The following is a 24,445-nucleotide window of genomic DNA, read 5'->3' as shown; positions in this document are numbered from 1 at the left end:
CTCCCCTCCAACAAACAACATAGAGGACACTCCTAGCAGGGGAACACCAGCTCCTGAGAGAGAGCTGTGTGCCAAGACAGGCAGGCACACCCACAGAGGAAGCCACACAGTACACATGTGGAAATCAGGAGAGCCTAGCACAGCCCTGGCCTGCATATCCCCAGACACACGTGTGGGCACACTCAGAGATGGACATGCCATCATTCACACACACACACACACACACACACACACACACACACACACACACACACACACGAGCCCACACAGACAGCTGCATATGGGGTCACACGGACACACACAGACCTGCACACGCACACAGCAGCCCACCCTCCATCAGCCTAGGGCGGGGGCAGCTTTACAGCCCATATGGAGTCCAGACCCAACTGGGCCATCTCAGAGTCTGGTTATGGGGTGGAGCTGGGGCATCTGTCCCAGGCGAGGGCCTGTCGGTTTCTGTGTGCTCCCCACCCTGCAAGGACACCCACATAGCACACCATTGAGGTCTCAGGCCCCAGATCTGATCTTCAACCTATGCAGGTCCAGCTCCTTGCCTACAGCCACTGCCTGGGGCACAGGCGCCCCAGGAGAACCTGGGTATTGGAAGGTATACAGTCAGGGCCAGGGCCCTGGTCTGCCCCTTGCTAGTAGTGACCTCAGACAATGATTCCAATTCTATTTGCTCCTTGAACAAATCTTCAAGACAAGTGCTGCTGCCTCATCTTGCAGACCAAGAAAGTGAGGTTCTTGGAGGCAAAAGTACTGGGCACCCTATCTAGGACCATTTTCTTTTCACAAATTCTAGGACCCACTGTGTCCTGTTTTCCTTCTCGTCTCCCCCAGGTCCTCTTTCTCAGCTGATGGGTTTTCCTTCCTGTGCCAAGGGGTCCTACGGCATTCATCAGAGCAGAGCTGGTTCCTTGCTCACCCCACTCTGTGATGCTCCACTCCCAACACCCCCACAACAACCTCTGTACTCCCGATTCTCTGACTTCCCTCTCCTGTCCAGATGCCTTCCTGGGCTCTGTCCCTGCTAACCAGGTGGACATCTCTAGGCCAACATGTTGCCCAATGTCAGAGAATTCTATTTGCACAGTAGAAATGTCCGTGAGCCCCTATCCTCCCTCCCAAATCCTGAGGAATCCCATAGCATGTAACTTAAATTGAGAATGTCTATGGCTGATGAGCAGGCCATATCCCAGGGGGGCTCTCTCTTCCTTGATGTTCCCCATGTCAGGGAATGGCCTTGTCTGCCCAAGTACTCTACCACCACGGCCTCCTCTCCTTGACCTCCCATGGACCAATCACCACCAATTCCCATGAGTCTACATCCAAAATACATGTGAACTCATCATTTCCCACCCATCCCCACTGCTCTTGCCCATCTCCTGGTTCGATCCACCATTGGCACCCCTTGCCTCTCTCACTGCTGCCCATTCTAGCCCGTTTGCCTCCCTGCACCAGCAATTTTTCCACCTCTGAGCCTTAGCCACGCTCAACTGTTTTTGCCTATGGAAGCCACGTGCTTTCTCCACTCTGGCTTTTCCCCTCTGAATCCCTTCCCTTCCCTAAACCAACTCTTCCTTCAAGGCTCAGCTGAGATAGCTTCTGCTCCAGGGCCAGCTCATCATTGCCCCCTACAGCAGACCCTGCTCTTCCATTCATCATAGCTACCATCCATAGTTGTCTACCTACCCATGTCCTCCACAAGCCTCTAAGTTCCTCAAGGCAGAGCTGTGCCAATGCTGCTGTCTGTGGCAGTCTCTATGCCTGAAATAAGAAATGGCACTTAATAGGACCTCACTAATTATCACTGAAGAAATTTTTGAGTGCAAGACCTGCACTGAGTACTTTATATACCTTTCTTATTTACTTGAGATGGGGGCTACTATGAATGCTATGATTTAAATGACAAAAACAAGGCTTCAGAGGTTGAAACTGTGCCCAAGGTGACACAGCTGGTATCCCAGAGGACTTCAGCAGAAGTCTGCACCTTCAAAGGATTCTCTTCCCACCTTCCCAAGTTATTTGCCCTCTCTGACCTTGTTTTCTCATCTATGAGAACAAAAACTGCACCCAACACAGGGCCTGGCAGAACAGGTTCTCAGAAAATACCTGTGCCCTCTGTCCCAACCTCAAAGGCTTAACTCAGGGTAATCTCCCCAGGTCTGAAACTTCCCCTACCTGTTCTCAGAAACAGGTGCAGAGCTTCCTAAGGCATATCGCCAGCATCAGGAACTCAGTAGGCGCTTAATCAACGTATGCTGAGCAGACCAGCACCTGAGAATGCTGATGTGCACCCAGACCAAAGCCACAGTAGGGGCTGGCACAGGGACCCTCATCGCCCCTAACCCCACAATCCTTTACAATTATCCTTCACCACCGCCGCCCCTTCTGCTAGCCAAGGCGCGGGAAATATTTAAAACAATTTTATTCATGAAAATATGCTGTACAATGCACTCTACACGGCCTGGACACGGCACACACGCACACGCACACGCTGACGGCACGGCCACAGTACACTGCCTACGATACGCGCCGGGGACGCCGCCCTCACCGCCCGCCCCGACGGGACACTTATAAATATGGGAGAGGGGCCAGGACTGGCACGGAGAAAGGGGTGGTAGATGGGGTGGGGTGGTGGATCCAGAGCTGAGGCCTGCTGAAGAGACTGAGACCAGTACTGGGGATGTGGGGATTGAAGAAAGGGACAGACTGCCATTGGGTTAGGGTGGGAATGGGGGCGGCTAGAATGTGAGGGAGCGGCTGAACCATGGGGATGGGGGTCTACAGAGGGCAACCTCGGACTGCTGGGGTGGGGGCAATAGGTAGGTGTGAGTGAGTTTTCAAGAGAGGGTTGCTGGCTTCCAGTGGTGAGGCTAAGACCAGTAGGGAAAAGTGTCAATTGAGAATCAAACTAGAGTGTGGGGTGGGCTATGCATCACGTCACCTCAAGGGCTCCACAAATGAAACTGAAGATTCGGAATCGCTCCCTGCCCCGTCTCCTAGTTGGCCTCTCCCACCAGCATCCAAACCAGGTGGCCCACCATGTTCCTTCCCACTCCCACGTGGCCCAGATTTCAGCCTCCTTTCCCAGGCTTTCTGCCCCGGGAGGAGGGGGAGCGGGTCTCAGGAATTGGGGCAGGAATGGTGGGGTGCCCCAGCCCCTCCCTCTCTCTTCCCTCTGTGGTCAACTTCGGAGCGATGTCTTTAGCAGGGCTGGGGCTGCCTCCTGGATCCTCCCCGTGGAGCTGGATTGGGGCTGGGGACCCGGGGATCAGGATGGGAAGACAGAGGCCCCCTGGGGAAGGGACCCGGGCACCCAGGACGCAGGAGGCGGTCCTCAGCCCGGAACCCAGCTCTGGTTAGGAGGCGGGGCCCCGGCCAGGCCGGGAGGCGGTGGAGGCAGGGCTGAATCAAAATTGAAGTCCATTTCGTCGCTGTCCATGAAGTCGTTGAGGATGATGGACTCGACGTCACACTCAAGACTCCCGCTGAACATGTCGAGGTCCAGGTCCGCCGGGAATCGGTCGGGCGCCGCACCCAACGGCCCGGCGGCTGCCGCCGCATATGGCCCGGGCAGCGCGTCCAGTAGGAGGCCACCGGGCGGGCCCCCAAAGGCGGCTGCATGGCCAGGTGGTGCCAGGCCTGTGGCGCCCGCGTCTCCGGGCAGCGTCATAAGGCTGATGGGGTGGGCTAAGGCACTGCGCGAGGGCGCCGGCGGCGCGTACGGGGCCGCCCCCTTGCCGGGGTAGGCGGCTGCCGCACCTGCCAGCGCCATCTCCCCGGGCGCGCCCAGCACCGGGCTGGGCCTCGGCGCGGGCGGCGGCGGCGGCAGCAGGGTGGGCAGCGCTCCGGGACGGAAGGGCGCGGCGGCCGGCGCGAAGCTGGCCTGCTTGTTCTCCTGGATGGTCTGCATAGGCAGGCGCCGCAGCGCGCCCAGCGCTGGCGGCCCGTAACCCCCTCCCCCGCCATAGGCACCGCCTTTGCAGCCGCCGAAGTAGGCAGGCGTCCCGGCGCGGGGCCGAGGCCCGAACGCGTCCTGCGCGCCGTCCAGCAGGGCCTCCGGCAGCCCCGCGCCACCGCCGCCGCCGTGCAGGCCTAACGGGCCTCCCAGCTCTGCCAGGCGAGGCAGCTCCCCCGGGCAGCGCGCACCCAACGCCGGCGAGAGCGCGCTTGCAGGGCTCGGGTACATGAGCGGCGATGACGGCGCCAGGGCCTCCAGGGCCTCGTCGTCCTCCAACTCGGCAGCCTCCCCAAGCAGGGGTCTCCCGCTGCCGCGGAAGTCGGCCCACGCCTCGTAGTCGTCGCTGGCGTGCGAGGCCGGGCTGGCGGCCCACTTGGCAGCGACAGGAACAGGCCCAGGGACAGGCGCGCCCGGAGGGCTGTCGTCGGGGCTTCGCTCCGGCGCCTGCAGCTGCTTCTTCTTGCTTGCCTTGCCCTTGATGCGAAGGAACTTGGCCCCGTTGTCCATGGACACAGCCCGGCGCCGCGGGGTCTTTCCCGTCTTTCCACCCTCAGGATTCAGCATCCACCAGGAACTTTTGCCAGTGCCCTCGTTCTGCACGCGGATGAAACGGGTGTGCAACGACAGGTTGTGCCGGATGGAGTTCTGTGGCCAGAGACAAGGGCATGGGTAGGGAAATGGGAAGCGAGGAGGCCGTGGGAAAAGGAGGGAATGATGGGAATGGGGCGTCGAAAAAAGTGAGAGAATGGAGAAGTAGGGAGAGGAAGGGAAATAATGGGTGCAGGGGTTGGGAGAAGAAGGGGTGCAGGTGTAAGTATCAGGTCGGACAAACCCAGAATACCCAGCCTCTACCCTTAATCACACCCTTCCACCCCCAGACACTGCCCAGAGGGTGGGGCTGGAGCTCTGGGCCTAGCCTTTTCCGGGACCTGAGGGTTACTGGGTGCTTGCGGAATCCCCCTCTTCCCCAACACAGCCAAGCCCCTCTCGGGGCTAGTCAAGCTGTCAGTACCCCCACCCCAACCTCCAGCAGATTATGTAAGGGCTCATGCCGCCGCGGCTCATTTGTCCGCCCCCCTCCCTCCCAAGTCTGGCATGGTGCCAGGAGCCCGAAAACCCAGGGCTCCAGAAATCAATCTCGCGGTGACTGATTAAGCCCTGTTTAGAACTAATTGCTCTTTCGTGTGTGGGGAGAATAAATTACCTGCTTTAATTTCGTGTCTTTAAAATGCAACTGCAGGTAGAGAAGACTGTTAACCCTTTGCTGGGACTGCTGGGACCGCCTGGCCAGCCAAGGCAGAATAGCTGGGGGTCCCCAACCAAGATGTAGGCCTAAGACTTTTCAGAGATTTCCCCCAGCTCCTCTGAACTCCAAAGAGACTGGGTCCTACAAAGGACAACATTTGGCCATGGAAGCCTCAGGCCCTACTCCTGCTCAGTGCCTTTCTTCAGGTCACCCCAGTTCACTTGCCTGCCCACCCCCCTTGATCCACCTGCCTCAGCTCTGCCCTCGGAGCCGCTTTCTAGTGGGTCCTGTGCACAATGCCTACATACTCCCCATTTATAGTCAAGAAGTCCTGGGCTCAGAGAAGTGAAGTGACTTAAAGGCTCCAAAGCCCTTTCTGCCGTCCCTGGGTACCTCTGTGGCTTCACCTTTGTTGCCCTTATTCTCTTCTTCATTTCTGCTGTGCCAGTCTACAGGGCTCCCCAGGTCTCTGCCTGCTTTGGCCAGACCTGTCCTGGGATGGTGGAGTCCAGAGCTCCACTGGCCTGGCTCTCACAGGAATCTGAAGTAGCATGGGCCTCCCACCTGGGTTTGGCCACTGCTTTGGAAACAGCATAACCTTGGCTGTCTATCAGAGGGCAGGGTGGGAAGCCAGGTTTTTGACCACCTAGCTGTGTGACCATAGCTATGTATCAATCTCTGAGCACTCTAAAAAAAAAAAATGGGCCACAGTCATAACAACCTCATAAGGCTGTTAGATCATTACATGAACTAATCTGGGGTTCAGTGTTGGGTGAACACTCCAGGTACTCATAGATGTTGATTAAATCTTTCACTCTGGCCAGAAGATCTGACCTCTTAGACCACTCAACAGACCTGCTCTGTTTCCATCTCCTTCACATCCTGTCCTGAGCGAAGCTGTTCTAGGCACCAACCACTCTTAGAAAGCTGACATTCCCCCACTTCATCTATCAGGCAACAGAGGCCCAGAGGCACGATTAACTTGCCCATAATACCACAGCTATGCAGTGCTGCTGGGTACCCCGACTCTGCCCAGGTTGCAGACTTGCTTGTAATCCTTTAATCTGCCCAGTTACACTCACAGCCACTGCTCTGTGAGGGTACTCCCTCCTGCCTCCTCTCCACGGGTCTCCAGGAGGTCCTTCCTGCTGCCAGGGCACCTCCCACCCACTGCTCCCCCAGCTCCAGGTCCTGACTGACTCTTCAGGGCCCCGGGCTCCCTGTCTCTAGCACTTTTGGGTTGGGAGACAACAGCTGAGGCTTGCCAGGCTTGCCCTGCCTGGCTTCTCCTGGGGCTTGGAGAGGAGGGGAACTGGACCCCAGGGATCCCTGTTCCCTCAAGTAGATACCCCCTTCCCGCCCCGCCCCCACACCTGGCTCCCAGGCCCCTCCCCCACACCTGTGTTCAGGGTCCTCAGGAGGCCTCAGTTCTTTTCCCCAAAGAACTGTCAGCTTGCTGGAGGCTCCACCTCCCACCTCTCCACTTCTCCAGCTGGAGGTCCATCAGGTAACACCTCTTTATCAATGTCATTATTTGCCAGCCCAGCTCAGAACACTGGGGGGTGGGGAGAGGAAGGACACCATCAGGTACCAGCACATGGGCAGCACCAGCCTGTTCAGCCCAGGCACTCTGAGTACTTATCTCACTTTATTACGTAAGACTCCAGAATCATGGATTGGGATCCCTACCCCAACATGAGAAGAGTAGGCTCAGAGACTCTGAGTGACGGCCAAAGTCACACAGCTTGGTAAGCACAGGCCAGATTTTGATTTCATGTTGGTATTACTGAGTCTAAAGGATATAACATTCTGCATGGGACAGGGAAGTGGTGTCAGGGAATTCCTAAAGAATCTTAGGAAGCTAGTATCCCAGTGCTCCTCAAACTTTCCATGTAAACTATCCCTACATGTCTGTGGGCCTAAGAGTGCAGGGGGTATGGGGCAGTAGATCTACATGTTATTGTTCCTCTGTCTTTCTCAGTGCTGGGGTTCAAACCTAGAATCTCACAAATGCTAGACAAGTGCTCTACCCCTGAGCTATTTCCAAGACCTCCATTTTCTGTAGAATCAAAATATTTCAGATTACTCAAGACATGCTCCAAGCCTACAAAGATTTGCATCCTTCTCCCCTTGGTCCCCTACCCAGCCAAGTACCTGATAGGTCAAGCCCAAGCCTGACACCATGGTTGGTCCAACCCAGGGAAAAGAAAGGACTTGCCCAAAGTGGACCAGGACCTGTTGTCGGAATAAGCACGTAAGCCTGACCCCCAGCTCGGTGCTCCCCCCCTTCCTTCAAGCTTGACTTAGGGCAAATTTCTCCTCCCATCCAGGATTCAGTTTTCCTGCCTATACAATGATGACACAGGCCAGTGGTACTCTGGGGACCTTTCTGGAGATTTCAGTTTGACACCAAAAATCCTTGGTATCATCCAGTCCAGAGGTTTTCAAACATTTTTCTTAAAGCAATGGAATTCTTTCGTAAGTGAAATTTAATGCAAAACTTAAGTGTTACATACTCAAGTCAGTGCGGGTGGGAGGGTTAGCCTGGAGCCTTGCCCACTCAGCACCCTCTCTCTCAGAATATGAGGCCCTTGGGGAGGGATCCTGCAGCCCAGATGGATGGAGCAGCTGAAGCCTAGAGGGGTGCCTGGTACTGACCAGGGTCATGCAGGGAGGTGCTTCAGAGGTGAGTTAAGGATCTAGACCTCTGACTGCTGAGCTGGGCTTTGCCCTTGGGTTGTGCCCCATGAGAGAAGCCAGGGCCCTGCATCCCAGTGTGGCTCCTCAGGGCCCAGCTACCTGGTACCAATCAGAGCTCCCAGCCAAGATCCAGTGGCAAGCACTGATCACAACTCTGGCTCTCACACAAGGCCTCCTGGGAGGCCAGAGGCCATGGAGGAGGTGAGGGAGGTAGAGGAGGAAGATGCCTCTGCCAGGCAGCAGTAACCAGGGCTCCCTCTTGGAGTTGCCTAGCAACCCACCACCACAGCCACAGCCCTGGCATGCCCAGGCTCCCCTGGTGCCCAGAGCTGGGCTCAGCTTCTGGGGCCTCATATCTCCCACACCTATGTCCAGATCTGGTCCATGCTCTGATGGGAGATAGGACCTCCCTCACTCAAGGACCCAGGGAGGCCAGCTGGGGGCAGAGGAAAAGGAACAGTGGATGATATCCCATGCACATCCCATTCTCCTTCAGAACCTGGACCAGGAAGAACAGCCCCCAGGAGCTTCACCCACCAGTGAGAGGAGGCTGGTGAAGCTGGTACAGGGCAAAGTGCATAAGACCTGGTGTCAGCTCCAACACCCATGAACAGTGAACCCAGGGGCAAGATGCTCTGAAGTTCCAATCTCTCCAGCAGCAGCCACCTGCTTCCTCATTTACTGCCCTGCAGCAGCTAGAATGGTCCTTTCCATAACTGAGATCATGTCCAGTCCTCCCCAGATCCCTCCCACAGTCTCCATCTTATTCAGACCCACAGATCCTCCATGACTTCTCAAGTGTCTTGCTCCATCACCCCTCCTGAACCTTGAGCTGGCCAGACAGGATCCCACCTTTCCACAGATGTCCGCAGAGATCTCTCATTGCCTTCAAGTTCAGATGGCACCTTCCGAAATGAGGTCTCTCTTGACCACTCAAATACTGCTCCTCTCCCCTGCCATTTCTTGGCGTCCTTACCCTACTCTAAATTTTTCTAAAGTAATTATCACTATCTAAATATTTGGTTGAAAATTCCTAATCCAAATATCCTAAATCTGAAGTGCTCCAAATTCTGAAACTTTTCAAGTGTCATGGTACTCAAAAAGTTTCAGATTTTGGAGCCTTTTGGCTTTCAGATTTTTGGATTAAGGATACTCAACTGGTAAAGTCTACGTAAGTATTCCCAAAGCTGAAAAACTCTGAAGTCTGAAACACTTTTGGTCCCAAGCATTTCAGATAAGGGATACTCAACCTATACATAATTTATTTATCTTCTTTCAATCAAGGACAGCTGTCTGGTTGTCCTTATATTGGAATATAACTTTCATGAGGGTACTGTTTTTGTCCTTTTTTTAAAAAAAAAAACGGTACCCCATATGTTTGGCACATACTTTAAGCACTTAAAAGTTTGTGGAATGAATGCATGCATGGATGTGAGAGAGAGAGAAATACTGTGTTGTAAGGGGAATTAAATGAGATTGCCTTGGCAGGCGCATAGTAGGGCTTTTTCAAACTGGGCTGAGAATAGAATATAGGACAGAATGAGGAACAAGCAGGGAGGTGGAGCAGGTCATGAACTATAGTACCGAAGGAGCCTCAGGCAGAAGAGCTCCAGAGGGGCTAGCAGGTGCGCAGGCAGCTGCCCTCCCCAGCCCCCACCCTGCTCCCCATGCTGACCCAGGTGTGCTCACACCAAAGTCTCTACATGCGCCAGAAGGCACCCCAGGAGCCCCAGCAGAGACAGAACCACCTCGACCTTGCCCACAGTACTTCTCTCATGGACAGGGTCTGATCCATTTGATGGCGGCACCTCATCTATCGGGCAAGACACCCTCATCTATTCCCAGGACACCCTTCGCCCACGAGCGGTAATGCATTCATCTGACAGCACAGCCCCATTTATCCAGCACACCAGTCCCATTTATCCAGCAAGTACAACCTCATTTGCTAACAGCACTCCATTCACCTGACGGGCCCCCTCATTTATCCAGCAGGACACCCTCATTTATCCTGGAAGTCACACGCGCGCCTTCCTCCTGTGGTGTGGCTGTGTTCTCTGATGGTGCAACCCGACTGATCCAGCAGGACATCATCTCTCCAACAAGTACACTTCATCCCCTGACAGTACAGCCTCATTTATCTCATAATGCAGCCTCACCTTGCCTCCAAGTACCACCTCAGCCCCTCACAGTACAACCTCGTTTATCTTCCAGTACAGCCTCATTTCTCCTCCCAGCACAGCTTCATTCTCTGACAGCTCAACCTCATCCAATCTCACTTCTCCAGCCAGGGCTTGCCAGATCTCTGGGGGTGGGAGGAGCTGTGGAGAGAAAAGAGGTCCCCATCCTCTGTCCCCTGCCTGCCTGTAGGGAGCTGTCTGGTGCTATAACTGTATCCAACTTTTCCGGGCCCAGAAGGACCATAGATTGTGTTTTAGGTTGCTTGGCCTAGCCAGAGCCCCCACTACTGCCTCACCTCCTGTTTTGTCTCCAGTTGAACTAAAGAGGGCCCACAGGAAGAATTCTGGGACATGGACTCCCATGCACTCCTATGCTCTCTGTGCTATCTTTTGATTCTGTGATCCTGGGCCGGGGTGCAGGGAAAGTTACCATTCCTGGGTGCACATTTATGTGCTGGCAAATACATCACAGCTCTCCATGGGCAGGGGGGAAACCCACCTGATGTGATTTGTAGCTTTTGCTGATTTCTGTGGTGTAGATATTACTATCTTTGCCCACTGGAAGCTGCCAGCATGATGTTGCCAAGTGTGGAACCAGGAAGAACTGTGCCCGATCAGCTCCATGAGGCAGTGTGAGCCAGCTCCGGCACACCACTGGCATGTGCTTCCAATACTGAGGCTGTAGAAAGGCACCACCTGCCACATGCCAGACATAGGCCAGCTTCTTTTATCCTGGTAACCGTCCTGCGAGCAGGGACTGATATTTTACAAGGGGGAAACTGAGGTTTGGGTGGGTTAGATGACTCCTGCGGCTGGAAAGTGACAGAGCCAACTTTGGATCTCTGGGCTGCTGCCGAGTGCCAAAGCCAGGGATCTTCCCACCCCATCTCCCAATGTGGCAGGGGGCACTCTGCTCTGCTGCCCACCCAGTGGCCATCTCTGCCTTGGCTCTGGAGCCCAAGCTCTCTTGGCTTTTACCAGATACAAGCATTATGTCCCTACTCACCACCATGCCTGTGCTACCTCCTTGCCTCTCTGGGACCCAGGGGCTTCTAGGGTCCTCCCAAGTTCAGACTTAAGTCTTGTATCCAACCGCCCAAGTCTGAGAGGTCAGGTAAGGATGCCTCTCCAGGTTCAATCACAAAGTCTCTGCCCAGCCCCTCCCTCAGGATGCTAACCCTGCCTGCCCGATAGGGACTCAGCTTCTCTCTTTAGTGCTTCCCCAGAATACAAACATTGTGGGGCTAGTGAGAGAAGTCTGGCCCCCTCCAGGATGCCCATCTTCTTTCTCTCTCCTTCCCTCCCTCCCTGCATGAAGAGAGGTGAGGGGCTGGGGTTGTGGCTCAGCAGTAGAGCTCTCGCCTAGCATGTGTGAGGATCTGGGTTCGATCCTCAGCGGGAGGGAGGGAGGAAGGAAGGAAGGAAGGAAGGAAGGAAGGAAAAGGAAAGAAGGAAGGAATTGTGTCCAACTACAATGAAAAAAATATTAAAAAAAAAAAGAGGTCAAAGGTGGGGGGTGGAAATCCCAGCTTTACCTAAGTGACCTTAGGCCTCCCCTGTATAGGGGACAACAACCCCAATAGCCACAGGGGAATCTCACATGTCAAGAATCTTATCCATTCCACTCCTTGCCCTTCATCCCACTCTGGGAACCCAGCCTGGTCCAGGAACATACATCTGTCAGACAATGTCACAACTCCCTGAATGTCCCTTGTCCTGCTGCCTGGGTGAAGCTGCTCAGTCCAGACAGACTTCAGCAGAAAGGGTAACATGGATGACCTCAGGGTCCTGAGGCCATGTGCAAATCCTTGGCACAAGGGTCTGCAGTGCAAGAGGGGTAAAGGGCAGATGGAGGCATTTGGCCATGGTGCCTACAAGTGAGTGGGCTGAGGATCAGCAGCAGAACACAGAGGGGCAGCCAGGTCTATGAGGAACTCAATGTTGAAGGCAGGCATTAGGTCAAGGGTAATGCTGTGGCGAATCCCCCTCCCCCAGCGAGGGCAGAAACTCAACACCTAGCCTGGGTAGCAAGCAAGCCAGCCACAGGAGTCCAAGCTTGCCCCTTCTCAAAGCCCATGGTCCCTTGTTATTCATGGCCTTGGTTCCAACTCCAGATAGACACTCCAGAGCTCACTGGTGCCCTCTAGCCCTGTCACCCCTAAACCTTCAGGTCCATCTGGGCCCTGGCCACCCCCGATGTCCATCCCTCTGGGCTTCTGCACACCCTGTTCCCAGTATTCTTGCCCTTCTCTCTCTGTTCTGCATCCCTCTGAAAGCCCCACTGCAGATCTAACTGGTAGCCAGAGTCTGTGTACAAGTTGGCCTGCATGCTTCAACTTCATGGGGCAACCCTTGGCTCACAGGCAGTCAACAGGATGGAGCCCTCAGCAGCCGTGAACCACTCAGGCCTGGCATTTCTGTGCAGGTTCTGTTCAGGAAATTTCAGGCCAGTGTTCCAGGCCCTGCCACCCCCCTCTCCCGCTAGGGTCCTACCTGAACCTCCTGTCTCCTAGTTTCCCCTGGGCCTCGCTATCTTTCCACAGCAAGATGAAGGGAGAAAGGACTAGCATTTATTGAAGCTTTATCATGGATCTTGCACTGGCACCCAACAATCACCATCTGAGTAATAACCCTCTGAATTGGTTTATTATCCCCACTTTACAGGTGAGAAACCGATGTCACATAGTGTGAGTGGTGGTGCAAGAATTTGCGAAATCGTCCCCAGGACCCTTGCTCATCTTCCCATGTTGAGACACCTCTAGTGAGCAGACCTGTGGAACTCCAAGGGCAGGGACTGCCCCCACTGGCTCAGCACTGCTCTACAGACCTTTCACCTTTTAACCCAGGGTTAAACCAGAACCCCTAAAGGCAAAGCCAAAACTTTAGACCTCTCCAGGGTGCTCCTCTCAAGCACAACCCCACCCTTCCTGCGCAGGCAGAACCTCCCTCCCCTGCCCCAGGCCCTGGGAGCAGCTGCGGCTGACCTCACCCATCCCTGCCTTAGGCCTGGCTCTGGGGAGGGCCCAGCAGCTGTGCCCCAGCCCTGCAGGCTGGCTCCTAGGGGAAAGAGGAGGAGTAGGCACAATGCCAAAAGAACCATCTGCTCTCCCAGGGGCATGGCCACCCGCACAGGCACTGGCCTTGCCCCCAGGAGCGGCCCATGGCCCTTGTCCCCATTCCAGGGAGGTTCCTGGAACCCAGGGCAGCCCACCCAGACCACAGCACAAGCCTCATCTGCCATCTGTCTTCTTCTGGAGACTCGGAGGTCCTTCAGGACATGTTGGCGTGCCATGTTGGTCTGCTGAAAATGGATAAGTACTCAGGGCAAGCTCAGGGGCAGAGGCCAGCAGCCAGGGCTGGGTGTGCTGCATGTAGCCTGCCCCGCCTGGCCTTGGCCTTGCAGACTAGGCGCTCTCTCTTTCCTCCTGGGGCCTCCATCCCCTCACATCTGCTCAGCTGGCAGGTGCCTCTGGCTGAGGGCAAGCCCCTTCCCCCACAGCCCAGCTCAGGTTACAAAAGGAGGAGGTGGCAAGGCCAGCTGAGGACAGGGGAGGGCACAGAGGGAGTAGGAGGAGGCCTCACTGCTTCCTAGAGTGTTGGGGGAGGGGAACTGGGAGCCAGAGAGGGAAGGACTGTGCCCAAGGTCACACAGCCTGCCAGTGGGGCAAAGTCGAGCCAAAATTCCAGGGACAGGCAGCCATAGGCTCAAGGGTGACCTTGAACAAATCATTTTTTCATCCGTAAAAATGGGGAACCTAAAACCTGCTCTGCTTGCCTCCCTGAGCCGTTGGGAAGGCTCTGGAGGCTCCAAAGCAGTGAATCAAAGAGCAGAAGGGAGCTTGGCCATCCCCAATCCCTGGCTCAGGGACCAGAAAGTGGGGTGTTAGGAGGGGATTCCTCCCACACATGCACACACACACACACACAGACTGCAGTGTGTCTCAGGGTCAGAGCCCAGGGAGGGCTATCCTACATAGCACATGGGGAGATGGTTCCTTTTCTTTCCTGAAGCAAGTAGTAATGACATCTGGTTAGACTTCTTAGGGACTTGACATGTATTTTTCCTGTAATCCCCACAACAAAGCTTGAACAGGGTCCTATTATTATCCAATCTGTAGAGGAGGAAGTTGAGGCTCAGCTGCCCCAGGCTCCACAAAGGGTGAGTAGAACTAGGCTCTGCTTTTGCCATTTGCCTCCCAGGTTCCTAACCATCCAGTTCTGTCTCACCTGAGAGTCTCAAGTACCAAAAAGGTGCTGCAGAGGTCTCAGGTTGGCATCTTGGCCTCTTCTGGCCTCCACCGTGTCTCAGGCTCATCTTCTCCATTGCATCCCAGTACCAGGCTCACACCAGGTGACCAGACTCCCTCCCGCTTGTCCTCTCTCCACATGGCCCTTGAATTGAGTGTTCCCCCCTCATCCCTATCCTCACAGCCTGGAGTGGGCTCCTTGCCTAGCCATTAAAGGCACCTCACTTGCTTCTCCTGACTCCTGCTGGACTCCCCCAGGAGTTCTTAGGGTTTGACCTTCTTTGTCTGGCTCCTCTCCCCCACCTCCAAGCACCCACAGCTGACTTTCTGACCTTGTACTCTGACCCTGAGAAAGTTTTATTCTGAATCAGAGTCAATGTCCTTCTCTTATCTCCCCAGCTTGACCTGCAGGCCCTGTAAGATCAGGGTTTAGTTCCCTCCAGGCAGCACCACACAACAGGTGCCCACTGGGTGGAGCCTTAGATCCCAGTGACTGGAGGAACTGCTGTCAGCCCTGGGCAGGCAGATCCCAGTGAACATCAGGTTGGTCTGTCCCTCCCCCTAGAGAACTCTTTGGGAAAGGAAGCTGGGGACCCAGGACCATTCCCCAAGACAAAAGAGAAAATGATGGGGTGGGGAAGGAGGCAGAGGAGAGGAAAGTGAGCTTAGAATGGGCTGGCCAGGGCACTGGGCTAGGGTAGAACTAGCCGTGGGGAGTTCCACTGCTGCTACATGGTAGGATGCAGTTAAAGCCTCTTTCTGATGAATTCCTCATCTACAAAGTGAGGACAGTAACAATACCAGCATCAAAGAGTGACTGGGATTTTATTTTATTTTTTTGGTACTGGGGATTGAACTCAGGAGTGCTCTATCACTGAGCTACATCCCATGTCTTTACTTTTTACTTGAGACAGGATCTTACTGCGCTGGCCTGCTTCGAACTTGTGATCCTCCTGCCTCAGCCTCCTGAGTTCCTGGGGTTACAGGAATGTGCATTATGCCCAGTTTAGCTGTGAAAATGAAATGAAAAAATGTCTGTGTCAGCACATGGCAGGCTGAATCCTGAGCTGGGACAGTCCAGTGTGGTTAAAGCAAGGATCAGAAGACAGGAAGGTAACTGGAAGGCTTGATGGGTCTAGGGGCTAGGCCTGAGGAATCACACAAGACCTGAGGTCTGGGGCAGCTCTTGGGCTGCGTGTCAGCTCCTCTTCTCTCCTTCAACAACTCAGTGACAGCAGGATAGGGGTTGTGACTATGAGTTTCTTTGCCACTCCAGTCCCAGAGCAGCTTGCTGAGTATTTACTAGCACTTTTCCCCTCCCGGCTGTGGCAAAGCCTCCATTCTTTCCATCCCTGTCCTATACAACATGACTTCTAGGACATGAGGGTGGGCTCAGATGCTGGGATGGTGACTCAGTCCCTTGAAACCGACCGCATGGTGTTCAAATCTTTAGAGGACCCAAAAGGAGTGAGGAGAGGAGCAGGCTCAACCTTGTGTAGGCTACTTAGAGAAGAAGCTCATGCACATGGAAATAAGGAAAAGGGGGGACAAGCAGGAGGCTGGGAAGCCACCATCTAAGGCACCGTTTCGGAATGAACTGTCACCAGACATGCTTATTAAAATATAGATTCTAGAGCCCAGCCACTAAGAGTCTGACATAGAGGGTTTGAGATGGGGACGGGAAGCCTGTGTTGTTAAAAAGCTTTTAGGCAACTCTGATCATCAGCCAGGTTGGTGAACTAGTAAGGATTTAAAGCAGAAACTTTCAAGGAGACATGTTGGGCTCCAGAATCATCAGGAGGGTGGGTCTTCAATCAAACCACCCAAGCACCCCACTTATTTTCTGAGGGGTGTTCCCAGGGGATCAGCCAAGGAGAGCTGCTGCAGTGAGCATATGGCAGTGGGTATGGAATGAGAACTCCAATGTTAGGTATGAAGGTGGCAAATCCAGGGTACCTGCATCAGAGGCAGAGGGAAAGTGCAAAGGAGGCCAGGGCTGGACAGGCCAGGAGAGGGCCCAGGGGTCCAAACTGAGAAGTTTGTGCTTGGTTGGCTCCTAGGGTCACTGAGGAGCCCTGGAGGGTGCGAGAGGAGGAAAAGACCCTGAGGCAGGAGGCTGGCTGGTATGTGGGGCTGAGACAGCTCTGGCACTAGGAGGTGGAGAAATGTGGCAGAAACAGAAAGATCTGCCTGCATCTAAATCCAGGCTCTTCCGGCCTCCATTTCCTCAACTGTGAAATGGGGCTATTAAGGATACCTGGCAGTTTGGTGGTGGCAGGAGAATGTATGTAGGCAAAGTGTTCAACTGACTGCCTAGCACCCAGACATTAATCTCTTAATTTCATTCCCCTTCCCACAAGAGGCACCCCCCTTAGAGACCAGAAAGGTTTCTCTCTGCAAAAAGGGAGGCCCTAGGGGGAGGGTGTGGGAGGCCCCTCCCCCACACGCCACCTGGACCCCCTCCCACCTCCACATATGGGTTGGGGGGTGGGGAGAGGCAGCAAACAGCCAAACCCTCCTAAACAGGAGTTGGTCTCCATGGTAACCAGGGTGCCAGGAGAAGGGGGGCACTCCAGATCCAGCTGTCCCCCTAAGCACCCTACCCGGGCCCCGGAGCCTGAGCTAATACTCACCCGACACTCTGAAACCCCCCATCTGCCTGATTTGGGGGCCAGATGGGACTGCCATGAACACTCCCTTCATTGGGGGAGAATGCTTACCACCAAGGTACGTGTCATGGACAGGGCAGGTATCTCTAAGCAGAAGTCCCAAGTTCAAGATCGTCCATGCCTATATCCACATGGGTCTACCATGAGAATTCTTTCAGTACTATGTCCCCTCTGCTCAGTGAACTCTCATGGCTCCTAGAACCAGAGGGTTTATAAGTCACAGCACTGAAAGACCCAGAGGCTGAATTAAGGCTCTCTGGACACAGATGAGGACAACACTGAGGACCTGAACGGGAAAGAGAGCTTCACTTTAGCCCAACACTGGCCTGGGTTGCCCCACAGGGCCTCTGTCTACTCTCACCTAGCCCTGGTCCCACAGATGACTCCAAGAGACACCCTGAGTGATGCTCTAGGAGATGGGCCATTGCTGTGCAGAAGAAGCTTGTTCTTTTAGCTTTAAGACACTCTTGAGTAACAGAGTGGGCAGCAGTGGGGCAAAGAGCTCCCAGTCACCAGGAGCACACTGGAAGGGGTTGAGCTGGAGAAGAAGGCAAGGTGGGTTCCATGCCACCCCCCCAACACACACACACACCTCTCTTCAGATACCCAAAGCCTCATCTGGAGGTGGAGGGTTAGCATGCCCCACCCTCCTTGATCCCCAGGTACCCTGCCTAGAAGTGGGAGGCAGCCCACAGCTGGAGTGGGGAGGACCTGAGGATCCGCTGGGAGGTCATGGAAGCAGAAAGGCTAGGAGGGGCTCCCCTACAGCTGAAGTACCCCCCATCCCAGAGGCTTGCAGCCACAGTCCATGACCACCCCCCTCAGCCCTCACAGGACACAGACCCCAGGACCCCAGGTGGTAGCCATCACTGGCTGCCACTCAATGACAGGAGAAGGTAGGCTACATGGAAAAAGTCCTCAATCCTTTCAAAGTCCAAACCCCAAGCCCTTCTCTCCAGCCCCCACCCATCCCCAGTCCTACTCATCAACATAGAAAAAGCTCTAGTTTGAGGGTTGTTAGAATGGGGTTCAGTTCCTAGGTCTGCCACTTCCTGGGTGTGTGACCTCAGGGTAAGTCATTTCCCCACCTGGAAGCAAGGTGTGGAGGATCTGATAGTGCAGCCCTTGGCTAGTGGATGCCGCGTCCCGGCCCTCTGGCCCTCTGGCCCTCTTGCCCTCTGGCAGGAGGGCTTCTCCTGCTCTCAGCCTCCCTCCCCACCTATCCCGAGTCAGTTCCGAGCCTGGAGACCTCAGGGGGTGCAGAGAAGGGGCCCCTCGATCCGCACAAAGTGGGGGTTGGGGGCGCTGAACTTTCGAACCCGCAAACCCCCCGCGCTGTTCATTACCTTAACGCGAGTTAAAAATAACCGTCTCATCTCTTTAAATTAGTCTGTCTGCAATTACCGCCTGGCACGGCGCTGCCCGCCATCGTCCCGCTGGAGCGGCGCCAGGTGGCAGGCGGGGCCCTCACCCTGTCTGTCGGTCTGTCTGCCTGCCTCCCGGTCCCCTTCCCCCGCGGCGCGGCTACCCCGGAGGCCCCAGCGGCCCCGCCTCCCGAGCTCCCCAAGTTGCGCGGTGGGGGCGAAGGCGGGGGCCACCCGGCGGGTGGCGAGCGAGGGGTCCGTGGGGAGCTGGGAACTGGGGTGGCGGCTCGGCCCGGCGGCGGGGGAGGGGCTCCGGGAGGCCCGGGAAGCCGGAAGGGCCCGCAGCGCGCCAGCGCTCGTGGGTGGGTGTGAGCAGGTGGCCGTGGGAGTCTGCCGGGCGTGCCAACAACTGTGCCAGGAGCGGCTGGCACGGGCCCGTGCCCAGGAGGCGGGCAGCTGCCAGCCCCTCGCTCGTGCAGCGAGGGGGGTGAGGACACCCCCCCAATCGGGGCTCACACCGCCTCCTCCTGCACCCCCACCAGCCCTTGGGGATGGGGATCCCCGGAGGACAAAGGAGGAGGGAGCCCCGCTGGAGCAGGCTTGAGGGGAGAGGGCGGGGGCGCCCTACATTCACAACCACTGCTCAGAGCCTGTAGCAGGACCCTGTTCCTGGACCCTCCGATCAGTCCCTCCCTTCCCACCTGGAACTTACTGGGCAGGGCTGGGCCAGACTGGGGTAGCACCAGCTCTTCTGAACCCACCCCTCAGCAGACAGGCTGCTCTATTCCCTGAAGGAGAGGGGAAGTCCCCATCCACTGTGCTCCTCCCCACTGGGCCTGGGGACAGGAATGGGAGGTGCCCAGGCCTGGCCTGGGAGCTCCCAAAGGAGCTGGCAGCCAGGAAACACAAAAGGAGACAGAACAACTCAGGAGCTCTAAGTAAAAGGAGCTCCAGAACTCAGAACAGCCTGGAAGGCTTCCCGGAGGGGTCAAGAGCTAAGGAAAAGTGCAACTGGAGGAGCCAAGAGGGAGGGATAGCCAAGCTCTATCTGGATAGTCACACTCTTGGGGCACCTTGGAAAGAGGGAGGCATCCTGTTCAATCCCAGATCCTAGGCCTGAGACCCTCCAACCCAAGGGAAACAACCAGCCCCTTGGGTGAGATTCCCAGCACTGAACACAGCCTTTCTCTAGGCTTCAGCCTAATCTGGGTGTTCTGAACCTGCTACTGGTCTTGCCTCCTCCAGTTACTGTCCTCAGCACACTTGACTACCTCTCCACATCATATAGGGTGAAGGCTTAGCACATCAGCCTTTCCTGAGCTGACTACCACCCCCCCACACACACACACACCTTTACCATGCTACCTCCCTGCCATGCCTGGGGGACTCTAGGTTCCAGCCTGGTACACCTAAAATGTTCCCTAAATCCAACATGTACAATCCTACTTCCCTGCCTTTGAGTATACTCAACACCCCCCACTCTGCCAAAGAGTATCACCCAAATTCTTCCCTCCCCAGTGAAGGAAGCTCAGATAAGTGCTACCTCCTCTGTGAGGACCTGCCTGGCTCCCTAGGATATCTAACCCACCGTCCAGGAGCCCCTGCCCCACCCCCAGCCTTTCCTGTCCATAAAACTCAGGGCCTGGGTGTGGAACTGGCTGAGCCTAATGCACCCTGAAGATTTCCTCACTCTATGGAATGCAGGGTTTGGTACACCCTAGGGATTCAAGTTCAATGCTTTTGTTGGGATGGGGAAGGGAGGAAGGAATACTGGGCCTAGGCCCAAATCTGGGCACCTGAAGTGTACTGCAGCCTCTGTTAATGTGAGAGTAGCTGAAACTTGGGGATAGCTCCTCCATCAGTCCTCTGGAGGAATTTACTGGGAATGGGGGAAGAGGCACAGGGGCAAAAAGCTCCAAGAATGGGAGGGAAAGGAGGCCTTCTAAGGAGCAGGGGGGACAGAAGGGGACAGCACTGAAGGAACAGTATGAGGCAGGTCCCCTTCAGTACTTAGGTGGTCTCTGCCAGGGCCTAGAACAGGGGTCCAAGCCTGAGGCTCCTTCTCCAATTTCCAGCCCAGGACCCAGGACCTGCCAGGACTCCAACCCAGGAGCCAGGCTCAGGGAAAGCCAGTGTGCCCCCAGCAGTGTGGTGCGGTGGTAACCACATCCAATGGGCAGGAGGGAGACCTGGACTCTGGTCCACGGTCTGCCACTCACTGAACTCCTCAGGAGAGTCCTATCCCCTTTCAAGGCCTCAGTCTCACCATCTGAGAAATGAACTTACAGGACTAAACTATCTTCAAGCACACTGCCACCTCATTTTAGGATTTATACTAGTCCCTGCTCAAAAGCCTTCAGCACCTCCCCCATCCTCACCCCAGGCTGCCAGCAGACAATGTTCCAGAGGCTCTGTGGGGCCCTGGAAGGAGATACACCTGGGTTGCAGTCCAGCTTTTCCATCTTCTAAGCATGTGACCTTATGCAGTTAACTCCTCCACTCGGGGACTAAGAGTGCTCCTCTGATAATGGTCAGAGTAAAACCCACCTCAGGGACCGCTGAGAACATTAAAGATGTATGCAGTGGCTGCACACAGCTTGGCCCCAAGACATTCAATGAACTGCAGCTCTCTCCTGGCTTCCAGCCTCAGGTCCCCTTCTGCCCATCTTTCCCCATCCTCCCTCATCCATCAAGCCCAGCTGGAGCTCCACCTCCTGCAGGAAGCCCTCCTGGCCTACTCTAGCCTACCTGACTCTCCACTGACTCCAACTACACATCCTCTGCATCATCCACTTCTCTCTTCACTCTTTCATTGCACATCATTAATGGCTTCTTGGTGCCAGGCTCTATGCTGGGTGCTGTCGGCACAGAATGGCTGATACTGCCACTGACTTCCAAAGGTGAGATAGGAAAGGGAAATGAGACAGAACACAAATGACTAATGCCCAATGCAAGCATGGAGAGGGAGTCCCAAGTTGGCTAAAAAGAGTTAGGGAGGGCTTCTTGGAGGAGGCATCTGAACTCTGCCTTAAGAATAGTGAATATCAATCTGTACAGGGATGAGTGGAAGGTGGGCAAAGGCTTGGGGAGCAGGGAGGGAAGTAAGAGCAAAGCTGAAGGCCAGGGCGCACTTGGGAGGATGTATTCTGGTGGGGATTGAATTTAAGGGTTTCAGAGAGGGGATGGGGAAGGAGATTCAGGTCTTTTCCTCTGGCCCATGTCCCTGCCCCATTGTGGCTAGCAAGATGCAGAGAAGCTGCCAGTACAAAGCCTGAGAACCATGAGCTCCCAGGTCAGGACACCCTGATCACTACAATACTGCTATGGGCACCTAAAACTGCCCAGGTCCACTAACATACCTCCTTCCTTGGACTCTGCTGGCAGCCACTACAGAGTACAGCCCCCTTCCTGGATGTGGGCATGCCTTCTCACAAAGGCCCCTCTCCACTGAGAGTCTGACAGCTCACCTCTTAGGCACAACCTCCCTCTAACCCCTTTAACCCAAAGGCACAGACAAGATGGCCAGAGGAGAGCTGGGTCTGCAGTCACAATTCAATCAAGCCCTGACCCTGTCCTCTCCCAAGATGGCTCCCCCCTTTCCACTTTAGCACAGAGGCCTCCCTAGGGTACCCTAGACCTTTCCCCAGCCCCTAAATGCATCTGGACTCAGAGAGCCAGGGAGGTGGAAGACAGGCTTCCTGGGGTGGACAGGGGCAGATCCCTGGCCCTCAACACCCTACCCTGGCACCAGTAGGGGTCAACACCAGTCCTCCATGCTGACCCAGGTAAAGGGCATGCAGCATTTGCCCCATGGAGAACTCACACCTCAGGTCACCTGCAAGCTCCTCATCCCAGGCTGGTTTGTGCCCCAGGGTGAACTCCTGGCGCCAGACAGAACTGTGGGCCCATGGTCTGCACTCTTCACCCTAGGACTGGCTCCAGGAAGGGCAGTGGAGAGATTTGGGAGGGAAAGCAGCCACTGGCCCCAAGTCATTATTTTAGCTCTTTAAAAAGGGTGCCCTAGTGGAGAGGGTAAAACAAGAGTACAAAGCAAACTCAGGGAAGCAAAGGGAAGTCCCCAATGTCCGTGGCCTGGGAATCCGCTCTTCTGCTATGCCCCCAAGGATGGGGTGGGGATGTTCCTCAGGGATGCCTCAAAGCTACAGTCCCTTGTCACCCTACCAGACCTCCCACCCCGCATCCCTCCCCGAGAGGGAGCATACACACAGCTGCTCCCAGCACGCCCCTGCCTGTCCGCTGGCCAGCCCCACGCCCTGGGCACACACTCCGTGACCCCTGGGGGTGCCCCAGAGCCCCCTCCTGACGGCCCGCCTGGAGACCAGACCCACCTAGCAGCCTACGGAAGCCCCAATCGGCATCCCCAGCCCCCTCCCCAGCCGGACGCCCCCACCTTCCAGCCTGCCGAGCTGTTGCTGTCGCCTTTATCCTTGAAGTAGGGCACGTAGCGGACCATCCAGTCGTAGATCTGCGAGAGCGTGAGCCGCTTGTCCGGGGCGCTCTCGATGGCTTTGGTGATGAGGTCGGCATAGGACAGGTTTCCCCACGCGTTCCGCCGGGAGCTCTTTGCTTTCCGCAGCGGTCCGACCTCCGCGCCCAGCGGCGGCGCTGGGGCCATTGCCGGGGCCGTAGCCCGGCGCTCCGGCCCGCAGTCCTCAGCGCCCTCGGCCACCCCTGCACCCAGAGCTCTGTCCTCGTCGCCGGCCAAGTCGGGCTGCGGCAGGGGCCAGGTACAGGAGCGCGGCCGGCTCTGCGGCGCGAAGTCCGGGTCCACGTCCACCTGATGCGCTCGCAGCTTCGCGGCCATGGTCCCGCCCGACTCGGGCGAAGAGGGGAGGGAGGCTCCGCGGAGGGTGGGCGGGCGGCTCCGGGATCTGCGCGTCCCGGGGAGGCCCACGGGAGGGGTCCCTGGCTGCGCCGGCTCAACCGCGGGGCGCCATGGGCCGGGACGCGGAGGCAGGGGGCTGGACACACTGGGGAGCACGAAAAGAAGGACAAACCCGGACAGTGAGGGGGCGGCGGCCCGGGAGCCCAGCGGGTACACACGTCGCCCAGCCCCGCTTCTAGCACCTGCCGCCTGCCTGCGCCTGCAGCCACCACCGCCACCGCCGCTGCCGCCACTCCCCGGGCGCCGGCCCCGCGCACGGGCCCCGCTCTCCCGGGACGAGGCTGGATTGCACCATGCCGGAGCCCGAGCCCGTGCCGGAGCCCGCGCCGCCGCCGCCCCGTGAATGCCGCCGCCGCCGCTCCGGCTCCAGCGCCAGCTCCCGCGACTGCCGCGCTCAGCGCCGGCTGCACCTCGGGACGGGCGGGGGACAGGGTTGGGGCGGGCCCAGCGAGGGAGGGGGCGGGGCGTATTCGCCCGCGGCCGCGGAATCCTCGGCCTGCCCGGGTGCCCCGCCTGCGGGCTGGGGCGGGCGCGCGGAGCTCCCAGCTCAGGGCGACCCCGTCGTAGCCCCTGCACGCCACAGCGCCGCCTACGGAGCAGGGGAGAAGAGGCAAGTCCGACCCCGCCCCCTGCTCGGAGCTCCGGGAGGTGGTGCGGGGGCGGGACCTGACTGAGCCCATTGGTCCGCGGAAGGACTGCCCCGCCCACGGACTCGACAGGATCCCTCCCAAAAGCGCGTCAGCGGGTTATTGTTACAACCCGGGGTTTCCCAGGGCAACGGGATTGGGGCGGGACTCAGAGCCCTGGCCCCGCCTTCTCCCCCTCCCACAAGGAATGCCCCGCCCTCTGTATCTAGACCCTTGATGTTTCGAAGTCTTGGTTCCAAGAACCTTGGCCCCTGTCCTTTTCTTTGTGCCTTGAACTGGACTGGGGAAAAGGAATTGTTCAAGAATACCTGGGTTCTAGGCCAGCTTTTGCCACATGCTAGCTTCTCCATCTGCAAATGGGTTCTCATGGATGCTTATGGTGCCTGTGGGTAGTTTTAGAACTCTGGTTCTCAAAGTTCAACGTGAAGCAGAATCATCCTGGAAAGCTTGTTAAAACAGATGGCTAGACCCTAGCCCCAGAGTTTCTGTTTCTGCAGATCTGGGTTGAGCAGAGACTGCATT

The 24,445-nt window shown here is 56.4% G+C and overlaps 1 protein-coding gene across 2 annotated transcripts; it reads right to left on the bottom strand.

The window, feature by feature from the left end:
- Window positions 1-2,414: 2,414 nt before the first annotated feature.
- Foxo6 (forkhead box O6) lies at window positions 2,415-23,823 on the bottom strand. Of its 2 annotated transcripts, none has more exons than XM_078026052.1 (2): window positions 22,782-23,823; window positions 2,415-4,612 (listed from the first exon to the last, which is right to left on the bottom strand). In XM_078026052.1, exons 1-2 carry the CDS (start codon window positions 23,193-23,195, stop codon window positions 3,344-3,346), a joined length of 1,683 nt encoding a protein of 560 aa, XP_077882178.1. In that variant the 5' UTR covers window positions 23,196-23,823; the 3' UTR covers window positions 2,415-3,343. The 2 variants fall into 2 exon arrangements, with proteins under 2 accessions (XP_077882178.1, XP_077882179.1); XM_078026053.1 differs by lacking the exon at window positions 22,782-23,823 and adding an exon at window positions 10,590-14,308.
- Window positions 23,824-24,445: the final 622 nt, after the last annotated feature.

Source organism: Ictidomys tridecemlineatus, chromosome 11 (assembly GCF_052094955.1).
Source record: "Ictidomys tridecemlineatus isolate mIctTri1 chromosome 11, mIctTri1.hap1, whole genome shotgun sequence".
Taxonomy (NCBI): Eukaryota; Metazoa; Chordata; class Mammalia; order Rodentia; family Sciuridae; genus Ictidomys; species Ictidomys tridecemlineatus.
The sequence above is the reverse complement of the archived record's forward strand: the minus strand, read 5'-3'. Positions and strand labels throughout refer to the sequence as shown.